General features: G+C 43.7%; 1 protein-coding gene across 2 annotated transcripts in view; it reads left to right on the top strand.

The window, feature by feature from the left end:
• The window catches only part of AR (androgen receptor), a 237660-nt gene that overhangs the window by 127920 nt on the left and 89579 nt on the right, over positions 1–20161 (top strand). For both annotated transcript variants that reach the window (XM_083485088.1, XM_083485089.1), the window contains exon 3: positions 18229–18345. In XM_083485088.1, coding sequence (XP_083341214.1) covers positions 18229–18345 — 117 coding nt within the window. The remainder of the gene's footprint in view (positions 1–18228; positions 18346–20161) is intronic.

Raw genomic sequence — 20161 nt, 5'->3', positions numbered from 1 at the left:
CCCAAATTTGGGTCTCCAACTGTTTTGGACTACAATTCCCATCATCTATGATGACTGGTCCTGCTGGCTAGGGATGATGGGAGTTGTAGTCTAAAAACAGCTAGAGACCCAAGTTTGGGAAACCCTATGCGATGAGCGCACAACCCTAGAGTCTGGCAAGACTGGCCCGTACGGGCAGGGGTACCTTTACCTTTTATGCTAGATGAACTTTGGGGGTCCTGTCCAAAGGGACAGTTCTATGATTCTATAATTCCTAGAGCATAGATAGTCAATCTTTGTTTCATCTGTGTCAGCTCTGGACCTGCTACTTCTGGGTTGCTTTTTTGCAGCTGCAAAATACATCCTGGTTCTAATTCTCCACTGCTGTGGGGTGAGGAGTGTTCTACAGGGAGCAACCCTCCTTGAAACAACAACAGTGGCTCGAGGTCTGATCTTTATGGCTTTGATGTTGCTCTCATTGCATTTAATGCAAGCCTTTTCTGTTCAGAGATGCTTGATTTCCTCCTTATTTATCACAGAATTAAGGAAACCCTTGCCAGGCAGGGAAATCTAAAATTAGACAGAGGCAGCTGTGTTTTGATTTATTAAGTAGGCCTTGGAGAACAGTTTTCCTGTAGATGGCAGTGCTCCTATTCCCCCTCCCCCAGCAAAAAAATGACAAGGCGGGCAGAGAGAAAATGCAGTTTGCTAAATTTTAGAGTTGGAAAGGACCCCAGGGGTCATCTAGTCCAACCCCTGCAGTGCAGAAATCACATATGTCTCCCATCACATTTAGATGATGGTTGCTGACATTGCTGTTGTTGGTAGAGACCAAACTGCAAGACTCAGAGGCATGCATAACCTTACTGAAAGTGGTGAAGAGCTTAAGCCTGATTTTACTTTTTACTGTGTGAGCTCATTTCTTGCAACCTCTGAATAAATGCCCGCGGGTTGGGGTAAAGCATTGCAAAACAGGCGTGGGCAGAATAGCAGATGAAAGAGAGGTGGATAGATGAGCCTCATCAACTCGGGGAATTGCCAACAACACTCCTGCAGCAATTGAGCGGGAATAGGAGGGTTCAGACAGTGCCGGAGGCCCCCTGGACCTGAGTTGTTCAGGGCTTTGCAAATTAATGCAAACGTGGCTCCATAGCAAGTGGGCACTTCTCAGTCCATTATACTACATTGGCCACAGCTGTCTGCTCATTCTCTATAGACATGTTTTCCTTTTCTCCGCTGAAGCACGATACCTTTCCCACCCTACAATCAGTGTTCGATACAGTATTTTCACAACTTTCATGTTGCAGCAATTTGCCTTGCGTAGGATGTTGCTGTATTGAATTCATTGATAAATTGTAGTAATAGCCTCGCTTAGATAATTGTCGTTGTTGCTGCTTTTGCATCTCTCTCCCTCTGCTCATCTTTGTTCCCAGAAGAGATTAAGCCACATTCTCCTCCCCCACCTCATCATCTAATTCCTGCATTTAATTGTGATGTCAGCTAATGAGCCCTGATTGGAATAATAGCGATAATTACATTTGCTCTTCTCCCTCTGTGGCATATTTTGTAAAGGCTCACAGCAAGGAACCAGGAACTCTCTCTTTCTCAGCAACTAGCGCAGACTTCAGCAGAAAAAAAAGGGGGAGGTGAATGGAAAGGTGATTTCTTCTCATCTGAACTAAGCAGAATTTAGAATTTAGGCTCTCCTAACATTTCTAAGTACAGTGGTACCTCAGGTTACATACGCTTCAGGTTACAAACGCTTCAGGTTACAGACGCTTCAGGTTACAGACTCCGCTAACCCAGAAATAGTACCTCGGGTTAAGAACTTTGCTTCAGGATGAGAACAGAAATTGTGCTCCAGCGGCGCGGCGGCAGCAGGAGGCCCCATTAGCTAGAATGGTGCTTCAGGTTAAGAACAGTTTCAGGTTAAGAACGGACCTCTGGAATGAATTAAGTACTTAACCTGAGGTACCACTATATAGAGAGCCAGCAGCGGCATAGTGGTTATCCTGTCAGACTAGGAGCTGGGAGACCAGGGTTCAAATCCTTCTCTGCTCACTGGGTAAAGGTCCAGTTGTGGACGACTCTGGGGTTGCAGTGCTCATCTCGCTTTATTGGCCGAAGGAGCTGGCGTACATCTTCCAGGTCATGTGGCCAGCATGACTAAGCCACTTCTGGCGAACTGTCTCTTAGACTAACCTACCTCACAGAGCTGTTGTGGGGATTAAATGAGGAAGAGTGAACAATGCATGCCACCTTGAGCTTCTTGGATAAAAAGGTGAGATATAAATAAATAATAGGATGATGCTGGGTGTTTTTAGAAAAGAGAGGAGCAAAGTAAAACAAAAACAAAAAACACCACTGCCTTAGAATAATCAGCAAGGTCTTAAATTTCATTGATAACATCTGAAAATGTTTGAATTTTATTGTAATTTTGCGCTGCCCTTCAACTGACAGGATCTCAGGGTGGTTTACAACTGTTAATGTATTAAAAGAGCAGTAAAATCAGCCCTGAAGCAATACTCCAAGCAAATGCTACTACTGTAAGATTAAAGTAAATCATATTTACTGCAGCAAAGTGGTGGCTTTACTTTCAGGAGGTTTCACCCAGTAGCTGTAGCTCAGTGGTGGAGCTAAGGCTTTTCATGCAAATGGTCCTGGGTTCAATCCCTGGGAGGGGTGTTTTCTAGAAGGGCTAGGAATGCCTCCTGCTTGAAACACTGGAGAGCTGCTGCCAGTCAGTGTCAGCAGTCCTGAGTATTAGGTCTTGATCTATAGTTGACCGGTATGCCCTGAAACCAGCTTGTGCTTCTGTGAGAATATGTTCTTGCTCCATCCAATCCACAAGTTTATTATGCACATGGGCAGTATAGAGTTTACTAATAATGCTTAGGAGGCTAATTGGTCTGTAATTAGCAGGGTCAGATTTGCTCCCTTTCTTGAATAATTGCTAAGCCCCAATCCTCCAGGTTGGTAGCCAATTGATCTATGCTGGTAAACAGGGCTGCAAGCACTGGGGCCCACCAATCAACATTGGCCTTAAGAAGCTTGAGGGAAATATTGTCCACTCCAGGAACTTTGCCAGATTTGAGAGCCTGAATAAGCCTACGAGCTTCTTCAGTTGACATTGGAGGCCACTCAGCACCCGCCTTACTCAGAGTCTATACTGTATATACTGTAAGGATTGAAAGTATGACTCCAAAACCCCAACAGGGATGGTATACTCCACTTCAGAGGGGGTATCTTGCCACCCGTTTGCGACTATTTTCCAAAAGGTGGCTGAGCCTCTCCTTCAGGAAGCCTGTATTAGGCATTGCCACTCTCCCCTTTGGGCCTGAAGCTTTTTATTTTTAATCAAAGCTTTGTAATTTCGTTTGGCTTCAAACCACTCTACAGGGAGCAAAGGAAGATTGACAGACCTGTAGTTCCTAGATTTTCCCAGGAAGGTAAACTTCATAGCGAGGCATTCCTGATCAAACCAGGGTTTAGATTTGTTGGAATGTATAAGTTAAAGGATTAAGATAAAAACAAAGAGGGAAAGGAATTGCTAAATTAATTAACTGAACTGGAATACAAAAAAGGGAGGCGTGAGGAGGTCAGGGAAACAAGTAAATGAAATGTAAGGCATGGAAAGATTGATTTGTTTTTTAAGTCTTTTTTATTTTTTCTGTATTTTGTATTTTTTCTTTTTTCTATTTTTCTTTTTCTTATATATGTAACTTTTCTTCTTCTTCTTGGAAACCTTAATAAATATCATTTAAAAAAATATAGATTTGTTGGAATGTAATGGCCAGGTTGCCTTTTTGTGAATCAAGCAGGCTTGAAGAAGTAACATCAAATCCTGAAACATATCCATTCTTGTTTCGGGGCATGAAGATTTTAAGAGGTTATCTCTCTTAATAAGAAATTTCTCTGAGATTAGCTTCCTAGAAATTTCCTTATTCAGCTAATCTGACCATCTAATATGAGAAAATGTCAGCTCCATGTTGGTAGGCCTGGAGGGTTCAAGTTTGTCATTACAGAATAGGTCCCTTTTCACATCAAGGTGGAGGCAAAACAGTAAATGATCACTGTCTACTTGCTTCTCCACCCTACATTCAAGGGATCTATTCAGAAGGTTATATGACACTTAATATAATCAATTGTAGAGGCGCATACATTTGATATGAATGTGAATTATCCAGCCTTCTCCCCTTTGGCGCGGCCATTCAGTATGGCCAAGTCCAGCTTATTAGACAAGCGCAGTAGGCACAGACCTGCATAATTGCAGCCCTTGTCTTTTGAGTGTCTAATTGGTATTGGATGGGCTTCCTCTAGGGTAGGTGATAATTCATGGAAGTGTGCATATAGAGCATCATCAGATTGACCAGTTCTAGCATTTAGATCGCCTGCCACTATCACTGAGGCATCAGGAAACTGGTCACCTTGAATTTAGTCCCAGAGCATATTCAAAAGAAGTGGGAGGGGAATATGCATTCTGAAATCGACACAAAATGCTACGGGTGGTATCCTACTCAGAATAAATCCACTGAAATGAATGAACCTAAATTGGTCATGTTCGTTAACTTCAGTGGGTCTACTCTGTGTAGAACTAGCATTGGGATGCAGCCCTGCTTGTTTAGTTAAGCTGGACTCTTATGTGCACAAAACACAGTACTGGGGGTGAGTTTATGAAATGAAGTATGCAAGGGACCAAAAAACAGAGAGGCAAAGACACAACACATAAGGGGAAAGGGACCAGAAGGGAAGAGGGAAATCAAAACTCAGGCACCAATTTCTAAACAGCTGTTCTTATAATGACCAGCTGGCACAGTTCAGGTGCAGGAGGTGTCTGATGGATGAACTGGTGATAGTAAACTCTATCCCAAGTAATATTTGTTTGTTTGTTTGTTTGTTTGTTTGTTTGTTTGTTTGTTTGTTTGTTTGCATGTTTGCATTTATATCCCACCTTTTTCTCCAAGTAGCTCAACGTAAATGGTTCTCCCCCTCTTGATTTAATCCCCAGAACAACCATGTGAGGTAGGTTAGGGTGAGAGGCAGAGACTGGCCCAAGGTCATATTTATGTCTGATGTAAAGAGCTTTATGTCTGAGTAGGTCTCCCAGGTCCTAGTCCAACATTCTAACCATGACAGCACACTGGATCTCAGGTTGTCTGTGGCTGTTGAAATATCAGGCTGTTTGGAGCCTGCAGCTCCACAGGCTTTGTTTCTGTGTGGTTGTCATACTTGCAATGGCCTGTGGTTTCAAGCAATAAATATTTATCATATCATAGGGACTGGGGGTTGTTGGGGGTGGGGTTCTTGCTTTGGATTTTTTTGTATCTTTATCTTAGATCTTGTGATTTATTTGGAAATTGGTTGGTTTGTGTATTTTGACTACTTTTGTTATGTTGTAATTATGAGGGTTTTTCATGTTGTAAGCCTCTGAGCATGGTTTGAACTGTGGAAAGGTGGCATACAAATCAAATTATGTATATATGTATTGCCACTTATCTGGTCATAGTTGGTTGCCTGCCACCTGCAGTGACTTGTGCCAGCAAATAAGCTGCCATAGATCAAATGCCACAGACAGGATGTTTGTGTTTCCTGGAGTCGTATCAGACTTTCAGCTGTATTGCTCTCAAGGTTTGCCAGTGCAGAAGTGAGGCAGGTGAGCTAGTATCACTGTTTGGTCTTCCAAATGATTCTGTTAAACTTCTTTTTCCTTACTAAAGACAGCAACAGGGAATCTCCAGGGGCCAATTTCAAAATATATGGGGAAGTAAAGCATTTAAGAACTTACAGTAAGAGACTGCTGGATCAGGGCAATGGCCCATCTAGTCCAGCATCCTGTTCTCACAATGGCAAACGAGAATGCCCCTGAGGAAAACCACAGGAAGGAATTTAGCACAAGAGGAAAACTCTATTTCTCCGCCTGCCCACCCTCCCAATGATTTCCATTGCTGCTTCTGAAGTACTATTTGCTGCCTCCGATCAAAGAGGTACCGTATTTTTCGTCCCATAGGACGCACCGGCCCATAGGACGCACCTAGTTTTTTGGGGGGAAATAAAGGAAATTCCCCCCCCCAAAAGAAAAAAAAAACAGGTCGGGGAATCCAAACCAGGTCGGGGAACAGCAGGATGGCGGTACTGCGCCTCCCCGCTTTCCCCCGAGCTTGTGGGCCTGGCACTTCTCCCTAGCGCCAGCCTCCAAACCAGGTCGGGGAACAGCGGGATGGCAGCACTGCGCCTCCCCGCTGTTCCCTGAGCTTGTGGGGCTGCCCGATGTCTGCCCGAAGCGCCGGGTGCTCTGCTTCCAGCGCGCCCCGCACTCCGGGAATCAGACTGCTATCCGCAGCCTAGGGAGCCCTGCGGGAACTCCCACGGGCTCCCCAGGCTTGCTGATAGCTTCCTGAAGCCTGGAGAGCGAGAGGGGTCGGTGCGCACAGACCCCTCTCGCTCTCCAGACTTCAGCGAAAGCCTGCATTCGCCCCATAGGACGCACACAGATTTCCCCTTCATTTTTGGAGGGGGAAAAGTGCGTCCTATAGGGCGAAAAATATGTTAGTAGAGCATAGCCATCCTGGCTAGTAGTCATCAATAGCCTTCTCCTCCTTCATGAAGCTATCTAATCTTCTTTTAAAGCCATCACTGCCTCCTGGGGGAGTAGTTCCACAGTTTAACTATGCACTGCATGAATAAGGACTTCCTTTTGTCCGTCCTTTATCTTCCAACATTTAGCTTTGTAGGATGTCCACAAGTTCCAGTGAGAGAATTATGCCTTGCATAATTTCATCAACTTCTATCTTAAATAAATGCTGCTGAGTTAACTAAGCAAGATTTTAGTCTGTTTTGAAGTTTTATTCGCTGTTTTCTTGGGGAAGGGATTTGCATTTGTTTTATGCAGTAAGGTGACTTGAAATCTGATACAGAATCACAGAATTGTAGAGCTGGGCATCTAGTTCAGCCATCTTCAATGTGGCGTTGGACATAGAAGTTAGCTTTTACTGGTACATGTTGTATGTTCATATTCCTTGATTATATAATAAACTATTACTCTCGTAAACAATAGTCAATTTTGCATTTTCATTGTTGTGTTTGTTTTCAGTACCTCAAAATCTATTAGAAATGGCTTCTTTTATCTCAGAGGTATGAGTTTTGTCAAAAATTGTTGTGAAGAGTCTTCAGAGGCCAACCCCACATATAACATGTTCAGTGGTGGATATTGGGCTCTCAGATTTCAGCACCACCCTGTGCAATGCCAAAGTTCGGCATCCTCGTGCGCTCCATTCTAAATCATAGTTGTGGCACCCCCTGAGGCTTTGTGCCCAGTGCAACTGAACCAATTGTGCTCCCCTAAATCCACCTATAACATCTGTAATCTATCTATACCTTTCCAGATAGGGGTGCAGCTGGACCACCAGCCGAAGCTGAAGGAAGCTGACTTTGTGCCACCAAGGCTGGCTAAGCCTCAAATGACAGCAGTGGATCTAGAAATACCCCAAGCTTTGTACCTTCTCCTTCAGAGGGAATGTAACCTCATCAAGAGCAGGCAACCTCCCATCCTGGGAACTACCCACTAGTAGTGCCGCTGTCTTATCTGAATTGAGCTTCAGTTTATTGGCTCTCATCCAGTCCATTACCATGGCAAGACAGTGGTCCAGCACATCTATGATTTGTTACCTTGTTCCTCAGTAAGAGTGACTAATGCATAAATCACACAGACTGCCTTTAGATGTTTGCATCCTCCTTTCATAATAGGCACAAAAATACTTGTTTTTTCCCTTTTTGGAAATCCTTAATGATGCTATGGCACCAACAAAGGGAGGGCTAAATTGAGCTGTGTGTTTGTTGTGGCTTTCGGTGTGGAGAAAACTATAATAATGCATTGCCTTCCAAATGGAAAACAGAAATTAAACTTTGCCACCAAGCCATTGAGAGATATTTCCAAAGAGATGGAGAAAGATTCGGGAGGGGGTGGGGGAAGAGAACTCTCAAGAAGATATAAAAGCTATTTATGGTTCTGGTTATTTTGAAGGATGCCTAGCTGAGTACTCATCACTTTATTTTGAAGTGCTTAGGATAAGTCATTCTGAAAATTGTAAGCAATGGTGGGAGGTGCATGATTGTGATGAAATGTTTCTTGTCTTGCTTGCATATAAACCTTCTCTTGATTTCCTTCTGCTGTCTTACATGACAAGATTAGACTTTCCTACATCGCACATGAAAGCGTATTGCATCAGCTCCATGTGAAGACAGTCTTCATTTCATAGAATCATAGAGTTGGAAGGGATCCCTAAGGGTCATCTAGTCCACCCCCTGCAATGCAGGAACCACAGGTAGCTGCTTCCACATCGCAAACAGTCTCACACAGTGGATTACCACAAGAACTAAGCACATCTGAATATGCCCTCCACTGTGCCCGTTGGAGATGTTTTTATTTTTTTATTTACTCACACCAGCTTTCTGAACATCTGGGTAGGCTTGCCTTTTAAAAATGCTTTTAGCAAGTGCCAAAAAGAGTGCAGTGAAGGTATAATTATTAGATACCACATTCCTTTTGAAAAAGTTAATTTTGTCATCAACATGGCACCCCAAGTTTTCCTCAGCCAATCTGTCAGTGTCAGAGAACTCTTTAGTTTTCTGTTTTTTTAAAAAATAGATTTTATTGGAATTTTTAATTTAACAGGATTAAGGCAACAAACTAAAAAATAAAAAAGTCACAAGCCATAACATTGTAGTTGCTTTTTGTAATACAAAACGTAGTATGTATCTGGAAACAAGACTTAAGAGTCAAGCCACACTTTCCCTTATGTCTGTAACTCTTTGCCCCGTTTTCAATTTGGATCATGGCTGGGTGTTCCCACTTGTGATTTTTGCCTTCAATTTTACTTGGGGGAAGATGCTTGGAACCCTATGTTTTCCTGCTCATTCTTCTTATGATCAATAGTCTGCTTTTTGTGTTGTCTACACCTTCAGCTCCTCCCACCCATGCCAGAGAGTCAGAGAACCAGATAATCAAAAAATAATTTGGAAAGGAGCTGGGACCCTTCCAATACGAGGGGCAACACACACCTGTTTTGTACATATATTGCAATTTTTATATGAGCACTAATCAGAGAAAAGTGAAGAAGAAGAAGAAGAAGAAGAAGAAGAAGAAGAAGAAGAAGAAGAAGAAGAAGAAAAGCTAGAGAAACAACTGGAAAAATTACCCTGTAGGGGTAGGCAGGGAAAGGAGAAAAGTAGGTGGGAGAGGACCATACCAACACCACTCACAGGAAAGCATATGAAATACCCTTCAGAACCAGTTACAGGACCGGTTCAGAAAAGGGACAGATCTTTATTCAGGTTTTCTGTTTGTTCCAATTCAGCAATAAACAGCATGGTTTCCTGGAGAGTGTGATGGGGCAATATCCAGTAGGTAGATAAAAAAATACTAGAAATCACAGAACAAAGGAAAGTGTGGATGGGCCCTAAGTAAACTATAAGAAGATCCATCAATTAACCTTATCCAAGGAATGAGCTGAAGGCAGTAAAATTGACATTTCGTTAGGCTTTAAATAAGAGATGAGCTGGTACCACACAGCTGAGTCCTTGTCTTTATGTCTGTCTCCCCAAACATTGCTGCTAGTTGCAAATCTGTATTTCTTACTTCAGATTGTCTTGTATCTCTTTTGTAACCTATTGTGCATGTCTTAGAAACAGTAGTTTTACACAGTATATAAATGGCTGAAATGATGATAATGAAGGTGGTGGGTGTGGAGAGCAGGTAAGTCAGGAGTGAGGAGGTGGGTAGTAGTCGATGCAGGTGGGTGGAAAGGGGGAAAAGAGGAATTAGGCAACACAGGAACTTCCCTTCTACTCCTGGACTGAGATTAGGTAGCTGGGGAGGGGCAGGGGAGAGAAAATTTAATCCTCTGGGAATCTGTTCCCTTCCACTCCCCTTAGCCCCTATGCTCCCACTTTCCTGTTGAAGGAATTTGAAGAAAAAGTTCTGGTTTCTGCATTGCATAGTCTTAGAATCATTGAATGGTAGAGTAGGAAGGTACCTGCAAGGGTAATCTTGTCCAACCCCTTTCATTGCAGGAATCAACTAAAGCATCCTTGACAGATGGCCAACCAAACTCTGCTTAAAATATTTCAGTGCAGGAAACTCCACCACCTTCCAAGGGAGCGTGTTCCTCTACCAAATAGTCCTTACCCTCAGAAATTTCACCCTGACGTTTAGTCTGAATCCTTTCTTGGATTTCGAATCCGTTGGTTTGGGATCTACCCTACAGGGCAGGGAAAAACAAGCTTGCTTCATCCTCCATGTGACAGCCCTTTAGATATTTGAAGATGGCTATAATATCTACTATGTCTCCTATTTTCCAGGCTAAACATACCCAACTCCTTCAACCATTCCTCATAAGGCTTGATTTCCAGACCCTTGGCCACCTTCCTCTGCTCACATTCCAGCTTGTCAACATCCTTCTTAAATTGTGATGCCCAGAACTGGAGTGGTCTAACCAAGACAGAATAGAGCAGTACTATGACTTCCGTTGACGTTGACACTAGACTTCTGTTGATACAGCCAAGAATAGCATTAGCTTTTCTTTTCTTTTTTTGCTTCTGTATCAAACTGTTGACTCATGTTAAGCCTGTGGTCCACTAAGACCCCAATATCATTTTCATGTTGACTGCTGTCAACCCAAGTGTCTCCCCACCATCACCTTATATTTGTGCATCCAATTTATTCCTGCCTAAGTGTAGTAACCACAAGACCTGTCAAAATATAATTTGCTCCAACACGCTGCCTTTACTACATCCAAAATGAAGACATTATTTCTCCAAAGATGGCCCACGATAGAGAACATTGTTTCGTATCTCCACTGTTAACAGTCACTGACATAATGTACTGCACAACCTCATAAAAGTTGGTACAGAGTCACTTCATATATCTTTGGAAAGTCACTTTCTCTGCCTATCTACACATCATGGGCAAAAACAAGAACTCTGGTTACAGAGCTGTTCCAAGGTGGCATTGGTTCAACTATCATTGTTTCTAAGTTGTTGTTGAAGGGATCACATAGAAATCTTTTAAGTAAAATGCTTGAGGGAAATTCTAAAGTGACTGCGTAAGTGCAGATCATCTGCGGCAATGAAAGTGCACACTAGTGTTTATTCTTGGGGCAATGTTAGAACTGGAAATGGTGGTCTCACTCCCCCTGTCTTACGTTGGGTCACCTATGTAAGTAATGAAAGTGATGTACATGGTGTGGAGCAGTGAATGATTCATTCATTGATCAGTATCAAAAGTTGTTCAGAGACTCGTTCCTCCCCAACCTCTTTCATAGGCACACTAAGAACATCAGAGGAGCTCTCCTGGGTCAGGCCAATGGTCTATCTACTCTAGCATCCTGTTCTCAAAGTGGCTAGACAGATGCCTTTTCTCCTCCTGTGGCTTTCAGCAACTGGTATTCAGAAGCATTACTGTCTCTGACCATAGGCAGAACATAGTCATCATGACTAATAGCCATTGATAGCCTTCTCCATGAATTTTTCCAGTTCTCTTTTAAAGCCATCCAGGTTGGTCACAGTCATTGCATCCTGTGGAAATGAGTTCCATACTTTAACTATTCTGCATGAATAAGGACTTTATTTTGCTTGTCCTGAATTTTCCAACATTCAGCTTCATTAGATGTCCACGAGTTCTGGAGTTCTGGGAGAGGGGGGAAAGCTTTTCTCTCCACACCACCCCTTTCTCCAGGTCATGAGTAATTTTATACACTTCTATCATATTGCCTCTTACTTGCTTTCCCCCCTACCTTTTTTTCCTCCATGCATGCATATGCATTGCCATTACTCTCCTTCTTAGGACATTTCTTGAGCCTAACTCTGGAGGGAAAGCTAAACAAGGGTGGGCAAGGGACTTGGAGGGTTTGGGCTGGCCGACGTTCACAGATCATCCTGCATGGCACCTGTTCATCTCTCTGACCAAGTAGAGGAGAGTGAGCTCAAGGGAGAGCAGAAAGAGAGGTGTGTAGTGTGAAGAAAGGAAGACACAACTCTAATCTCTTCCCATCCATTCACAGATTTGTTTATTTGCAATGCTTTAATTTTACAATGAAAATAATTAACAAATAACAGTAATACTGAAGCATAAACATTGCCATAGGAATCATAGGATTGTAGAGTTGGAGGGGACCTCAAGGGTTATCTGGCCCAAGCCCCTGCAATGCAGGATTGTCAACTAAAGCATCCCTGTCAGATGGCCATTCAAACGATGTTGAAAAACATCCAATGTGGAAGAATCCACTACCTTCCGAAGGAATCTGTTCTAACAGCTCTTGCAGTCATAAAGTTCTTCCTAATGTTTAGTTGGAATCTCTTTTCTTTTAACTTGAAGCCATTGGCTCAGGTCCTACCTTCCAGAGCAGAAGAAAACAAGCTTGCTCCATCTTCCATGTGACAGTCATTTAGATATTTGAAGTTGGCTATCATATCTCTTCTCAGTTCAGCTCTCCCAATCATTCCTCATAAGGCTTGGTTGCCGGTCTCTTGATCATCTTGGTTGCCCTCCTCTGCACACCTTCCAGCTTGTCAGTATCCTTCTGAAGTTGTAATGCTATTCATTTCTTGAAATGCATCCCTCCAAAATGCAGCAATGTATGGGCACAACCACCACATATGAAAACAAAAAAACTTCTCCAGCACATTGGGGAGAGTAATCTCTCTCTCTCTCTTTAATCCTTTGGAGGGTATGGGGAGAAAAGTACCAGTGACAAATAATTTTGTAGCATTTCCCCTTACCATGGCAGAGATGGATTTAAACTGGGGCTGGATCCATATGGCATACCAAGAATCACAGTTTATTTTTAGTTCAAGGTCATGTTCCCGTGGAATTTTACTACCAACATGTGATCTCTTAGTTTAATCCAGTAAAATATTGTGTAAGGTAGAAATGCCACCCACATCTCGGACCACTGCTTCCAGTCCAGCTAACAGGTTTTTAAAGTTGTAAGGGGTCTGGTAACTTGCGATGTTGTCACTGGAATAATTGTAATATATAACACTTGATGAAGCTGAAACCTTTGAAATCTTTGAGTTATAATTTAAGCCCCACAACAACCCTGTGAAGTAGATTAGGCTGAGAGACGCTGTGACTGGACCCCAAGGTCACACACCCAGTGAGCTTCACAGCTGAGTTGTGATTCAAACACTGGTCTCCCAGGTCCTACTCCAACACTAACCACTTCACCATGCATATCTCCCTTGTACCTATAGCTTCGTGCCCAGTCCCCCAGATGGGCCCTATTAAGCCTCTTTATCCCCTCACCATCCACACTCAGTCCAGGCTCAAACGCATTTTTGCAAGTCCCCCTGTTTTCCCCTGCCCTCCCCAAATAATACAAGTACCCTTAGAGCTGATAATGGGGAAGAACGAGTGAGGTCCAGGGAGGGGAGCATTGAAGAGAGGAGCCGCTGAGAGCTGGTTGTGCTAAAAGAACTTGGTGAAATAGCACATTAATGCACTCGAGCCCCATTATTCTCCTTTTTTTGGCTGCCAAGGGGTCTTGAGTGTAATAACCACCTTCTAATAAGGGGAACTTATTTAGCGGGTTTTGTTGTTGTTTGTGTGTGGGGGGGGTGTTAAAAAAAAGCCATGGTTGTTTCTTAACTCCACGCCATAACATCCCACCATGCATCCAGAGAGAGAGGAGAGCAGCATTATTAGAAGAGAAAAACCTTATAATGACTTCTTATGCAGGGGCCTTGATTACAGGGTTGTTGATGTGATTTTTGCTGATGGAGGTCAACTGTGTCAGACAAAAGAGTGCACAGTTATGTAATCCAGAGGAGGGTGGGCAAGAGTTCTTGCTGGGGGCTCAACAGTTGCCTGGGATACGGCTGGCTAGTAAGTGTCTGAAAGGAAGCTCTTCCTGCAAATGGAGACTGCTGGAACAGGATATGGCTGGCCCCAGAGCAAAAACTAGCTTGCTGTGGAACTGTGGATTCAGCCAAGGTCAGTCCCCTAGGACAGCAGCCGCCTCCTAAGGAATGCCATGGTTTTCTCTGTAGTACTATGGTGGTGTCACGAGCTCACTGGAGGCAGTGGTGGGAGGCTCCAGATGGGGAACCCCCAAGGGAAGACTTCAAGCCACGGAATTGGTGGTGGAATGATAATGAGTGGTCAGTGGGACAAGAGGAGGCAGACTGGAAGGAGGAGGTGTCAGAAGCTGAAGAGGTAACAGAATTTAGTGAACAGCAGGAGTCTGTGGCAGAGGGCAGTCCCGAGTCAGAGGCAGAAGTGGAGGCTGAAGATGAGGGGGGTCAAGAGGCAGAGATGAGGCAGGCTGCTGAAGAAGCCAGGGAGTCTCCCCTGCTGTGGAGACCAGGTCTCCCAGAACACACAGAGAAATGCAAAGAGCAGTGGAGAGCTTGGTTGCATGCAGATGCAGTCTCTAATTGCTTGGGGGGGGACCTGGGGAGGAGGGGACTTCGGTAGCTGTGGGGAGGCAGGGACCTTCAGTCCTTGCAACTGCCTCATTGGGGCAAGACCTACTGGGAAGAGTTGCTGTGAACACTAGGCCTGTGCTGTTTTGGTTTCTTTGAATAAAGAAGTTAACTTCACGGAAGTGTTCTTTATTGCTGACCTACACCTAACTCCAACTCCTGACAGGCGGGATTTAGCAGCATGCCATTCAGGGAGAATGACATGTTGTATTTGGCAACACACATCCATAGAATCATACATTTGTAGAGTTGGTAGGAACCCCCCCCCCGGGCCATCCAGCTCAACCCCCTGCAATGCAGGGATCACAGCTGAAGAATCCCTGACAATGGGCACCCAACCTCTGCTTTAAAACCTCCAAGAAAGGAGAGTCTACCACCACCACCTCCCAAGGTTCCACTGTTGAACATCATTTTCCTTTTTTCTCATTTGTTCGGGTCCTAACCTCCAGAGCAACAGCAAAAAAAGCTTGATCTGTGTGGTGTAGTGGTTAAGAGCGGTAGTCTCGTAATCTGGGGAACTGGGTTCACGTCTCCGCTCCTCCACATGCAGCTGCTGGGTCAGTCACACTTCTTTGAAGTCACTCTGCGTGTTTGTTGTGGGGGAGGAAGGGAAAGGAAAATGTTAGCCGCTTTGAGACTCCTGAAGGGGAGTGAAAGGCAGGATATCAAATCCAAACTACTACTACTACTACTACTACTACTACTACTACTACTATTCTTCTTCTTCTTCTTCTTCTTCTTCTTCTTCTTCTTCTTCTTCTTCTTCTTCTTCTTCTTCTATGCAATAGCCCTTTCGGTATTTTAAGATAGTTTTATAGCACCTCTCAGTTGCTTCTTCATCAGTTGTTGCCATCTTGGTTCAACAATGGTCACACCTAAGTTGTGTAGAGTTTTCTTCATTTGTGAATTGGATGTACCTTGAAGTTTGAGGCTGCCTGGGGTGTGAGTAATCAATTACTCTTTCATAAGGTTTGAACTAATTGCTAATTGGTAGCCTCTCCTTCACTGGAGGTTTTTATGCAGAGGTCAGGTGGCTGCCTGTTAGGGATTCTTCAGCTATGATTTCTGCATTGCAAGGGGCTTGACTAGATGACCCTTGGGGTTCCTTCTAACTGTGATTTTATGATCTGATCTAGCAGCCTCATAAACAACCACACACCTCTGACAAATACTTGAGTTTGAAAATACTTTATGTTGAAACATTCAACCCCCCCCCCATCAGCATACCACAGAGTCCTTAACATTGGTAAATTTATCGACAGGAAGGCTATTAAAATAATAAAGATGTGTTGGCTTATTTACAGTGCTGTGATGGAACTGAAACTACAGCAAAAGTGCTCTGCTAAAAACTAGATCAGTCAATCCATCTGGAGACAGGTAGATAAAGTTAACTCAGACTCCCAACTTTAGTTCATTTTGCCAGATATTCTATTCCTGACCCCTCTTGGCTTTCTCTATTCTATTACTTGCTCTCTTGACACTATTCAGCTTCTAAAGTCAATTCTACTTTACCTTCTCTGCCATGGGTACTCAGTTTATTTCCTGCCCTGCTGTAAGCCTGAACTTGATGTTCCAATTCTTTAAAATAATAATTTTTTAAAAGCTTTCCTTATCCCCTCTCACTGACTAATGATCATCCTTACTCTGCTTTCCTTCCTTTTCTCACTGTGTTCCTTGGCTGTTCAAGCCCTTAAACTCCTCTCCCATTATTATCTTCCAAATCCTTATCAACCTTGTTTTTGATCTGCTCATTCTTCTCAAAGCTTCTGTAGCCTGGATTTAAATGATTTTTCTACATAAGTTATGTGCATCTCATAGTCATTTTCACCTGTCCTTCACCCTGTTTTGAGGCTGTCTTTCTCCTGTCTTCACTTTCCTTCCAAAATGTCCCTAGTTCTGTTCTTCAAAAAGCTGAAGGCTCATTGGAGGCACTCTCTCTGGAACTCCCTCCCCCAGGAGGCAGTGATGGCCACCAACCTGGATGGCTGTAAAATTCATTAGACAAATTCATGGAGGAGAGGGCTACTGATGGCTACTATCCATGATGGCTAAGCTCTGTCTCCATAATTAGAGGCCTCTCTCAAAGGCCTTTGATACCATCAACCATTACATCCTTCTGGACCATCTAGAGGAGCTGGGGGCACTGTTATTCAGTGGTTCCACTCCTTCGTCCTGGGCCATGTCCAGAAAGAGGTGTTGGGGATTAGGGTTCTGGGCTCTCACTTGCTGGGTGCCTCAGGGTTCTGTCCTCTCTCCCATGCTTTTTAATATCTATATGAAGCCGCTAGGGGCGGGGGACTCCCTGGTCCTGAATGACGCAACTGTGGCCCTGAAGGACCAGGAGCACAGTCTGGGAGTCATTTTGAACTCACAGCTGTCCATGAAGGCGCAGGTCAATTCTGTGTCCAGGGCAACTGTCTACCAGCTCCATCTGGTATGCTGGCTGAGACCCTACCTGCCCGTGGACTGTCTTACAGGAGTAGTGCATGCTCTGGTTATCTCCCGCTTGGACTACTGCAATGTGCTCTATGTGGGGCTACCTTTGAAGGTGACCCAGAAACTACAACTAATCCAGAACGCGGCAACTAGGCTGGTGAGTGGGAGCGGCCACCAAGACCATATAACACTGTTCCTGGAAGACCTAAGTTGGCTTTCAGTGCATTTCTGAGCACAATTCAAACTGTTGGTGCTGCCCTTTAAAGCCCTAAACTGCATCAGCCCAGTATACCTGAAGGAGCATCTCCACCCCCAACATTCAGCCCAGACACTGAGGTCCAGCTCCGAAGACCTTCTGGCGGTTCTCTCACTGTGAGAAGTGAGGTTACAGGGAACCAGGTCTTCTCGGTAGTGGCACCCGCCTTGTGGAACGCCCTCCCATCAGATGTCAAGGAAATAAACAATTATCTGACTTATAGAAGACATCTGAAGGCAGCTCTGTTTAGGGAAGTTTTTCGGGTTTGATCTTTTATCATGTTTTTAACATTCTGTTAGGAGCCACGCAGAGTGGCTGCGGAAACCCAGCCAGATGGGCAGTGTATAAATAATAAATTGTATTATTATTATTATTATTATTATTATTATTATTATTATTATTATCATGGTGAGTTGAGGCAATGCTTATGGAAACTGCAAGAGGGGAGAGGGCTCTCATACCTGCTTGCAAGTTTCCCGTAACAGGCACCTGGTCAGCCACTGTGAGAAGAGGATGCTGGACTAGATGGGCCATTGGCTTCATCCAGCAGGCTTTTATTGTATTCTCAGGGAAACCACAGGAGGCGAGAGTTGCTCTTGGGTTTGAATCCTGCTTGCTGGTTTCCCATAGGCATCTGGGTGAGCACTCGTAAACTAATCTCTAGTTGTTAAGGGCTTTATATACTAATAGTAACATATTGAGCGTGGCCAGGTAGCTACATGAACCATTTCCATCCCAACTGTTCTAATAAGAACTGTTAACTTTTAAGAATTCATGCCTGACCTTGCTTTTTCCCTTCTCCCTCCAAATCCATTTTTCCTTTATGGTCATGTCTGGCACAGGCTGAAGGCTGTATTAAATGCCCCCCAGACTTTTAAAAATAAATAGCATGTGATTTTATTGTTTTAAACCAAATCCACTGCTGATGTGTGTGTGTTAATTTTTAAAAAAAATGTATTTACTTTAGTCACCAGCTGGAAATGTGTAGAGTGAATGTTGTTTTATTATTACGCTATTTGTTTCTAGTAAGGGGAGGATTGCCACTTTGCATTCATGATATGCTCTCTTTATGCTTTTAGGTAAACAGAAGTACCTCTGTGCCAGCCGAAATGACTGCACCATCGACAAGTTCCGAAGGAAAAACTGTCCCTCCTGCCGCCTTCGGAAATGTTATGAGGCTGGGATGACTCTCGGAGGTAATCCAGCTTCTGTTTATGAACCTTTGATTCTTTGCAGCATACCTGATTCACTTGCTATGTGTCATGTATCTAAATGAGGCTGGAGGCAGGTATGCGGGTAAGATCTCAGCTGTTGCAGTCATTCTCTTTACCCAGAAGCCTGCCACTGATAACGGATTAGATTAGTGCCCTTCTTCGCTGAGGTTTTGGCAAGCACCCCAGCCCTTCCTGAGTCAGGCAGGGACCTCTAGCCAAAAGAAAACCCCAACCTGTGCTCCAAGGCCAGATTCAAAGCTAGATCCTCAAGAGATGATCCTCTGTTGCAGGAATGCAAGCTCGCAATCAAGGCAATCTGTTTTCATTTTTTTTAATTAAATGTTTATTAGTTTTCTACAAAAAGTTTTGTTGCAAGCAAGCAGTCATTACATTGTGGGTGGAGGGACTTCAACACATGCAATATAGCATGTAGGACATCTTGGGAAATTGTGCTTAGAGCTGTAGAATGGGCACATTCTTTGAATTAAATAAACATAAATAATAACCAAATCAGATACTCTACCATGTCAAGAGAAATTTATCACTACATTCACCTTACATTCTAGCTTAATGTATTAAGTAATTTTTTTCATAGCCTGGAGGAGGTTCTTGGGCATGTTCCTCTTTACCTACAAAGGAGATAAAGTCGGACTGAAGTGGTACTACATTATCCTATTTATTTAGGCACCTGGCGATGCTCCATTTGTATATTAATTTTTCTAGAAGGACACTATCCCAAACTTTTAAATGTAAATCTTTCCAGAAATGCACAATAATCATTCTGGCTACCGCCAATAAATGCATAATCATTTCTTTATTATGTAAATTTAAGTTACCCTTATCAAAAATAAAAGTGTCATGTGGGAGGTTGGGATAACATGGCAGGCATCTGCTTCTCACAACCTGAGAGCCAGAGAGGCAAATGTGGTTATTAGCAGAAGGTGTTGTCTATGAGAAATCTGTGAGACCTCTCTTAAGAAGGTCCTAGGCAGCAGATTTGTGGTGAAAAAGTTGTAGATTCTGGTATTTTCACGATCCTCTTAAAAGAGTTATCAGAGCAGCTTGCAACTATAAATAAGACATTCATTGTGCCCAGGGCTCTCCATCTGTCCTGCATGGTGCTCAACACATAGGGACGTAAGAGCCTGCTGGATCAGGCCAATGACACATCCAGTCCAGCATCCTCTTACAGTCACCTAACAGTTGCCCGTGGGAAATCAGCAAGCAGGATAAAAGTGCAAGAGTCCCATGGTTTCCAGCAATTGATACTCAGAAGCATTACCTTCTCCAAATGTGGGGGCAGAGCATAGCTATCGTGGTTAGTAACCATTTATAGCCCTCTCCTCCATGAATTTGACCATGCTCTTCTTCCACAGTTGGAGGCAGCAATACTTCTGAATACCAGTTGCTGGAAACTGCAGGAGAGGAGAGGGCTCTTGTGCTCCAAACCTGCTTGTGGTTTTTCACAGCCATTGCATACTGCATCAATATCATCATCGAACTCTGCACTATGCTCCCAAGGCTTCTTGTTTCTGCCCCACCATCCCCAATTCAGATTCCATGAGCTTATACTGTATATGAGATTAATAATTTATTTGCCCCAACATGCATCACTTTACTCTTGTTTACAGTGAATTGCATCTGCCATTTTACCGCCCGCTCACTTACAGAGCTTGGTGGAATTAGTGAAGATGCAGGAGAGTTGGGATTTCAAGTGTGCCCTCCTGCAGGATGGATGGTCTATATATAGATGACAATACTTCACCCTCCTCTTCGAGCTCCTGAACAGTTGTTGCCT

Source organism: Podarcis liolepis, assembly GCF_965112155.1.
Source record: "Podarcis liolepis genome assembly, chromosome: Z".
In the NCBI taxonomy this organism is placed as follows: Eukaryota; Metazoa; Chordata; class Lepidosauria; order Squamata; family Lacertidae; genus Podarcis; species Podarcis liolepis.
The sequence above is the reverse complement of the archived record's forward strand: the minus strand, read 5'-3'. Positions and strand labels throughout refer to the sequence as shown.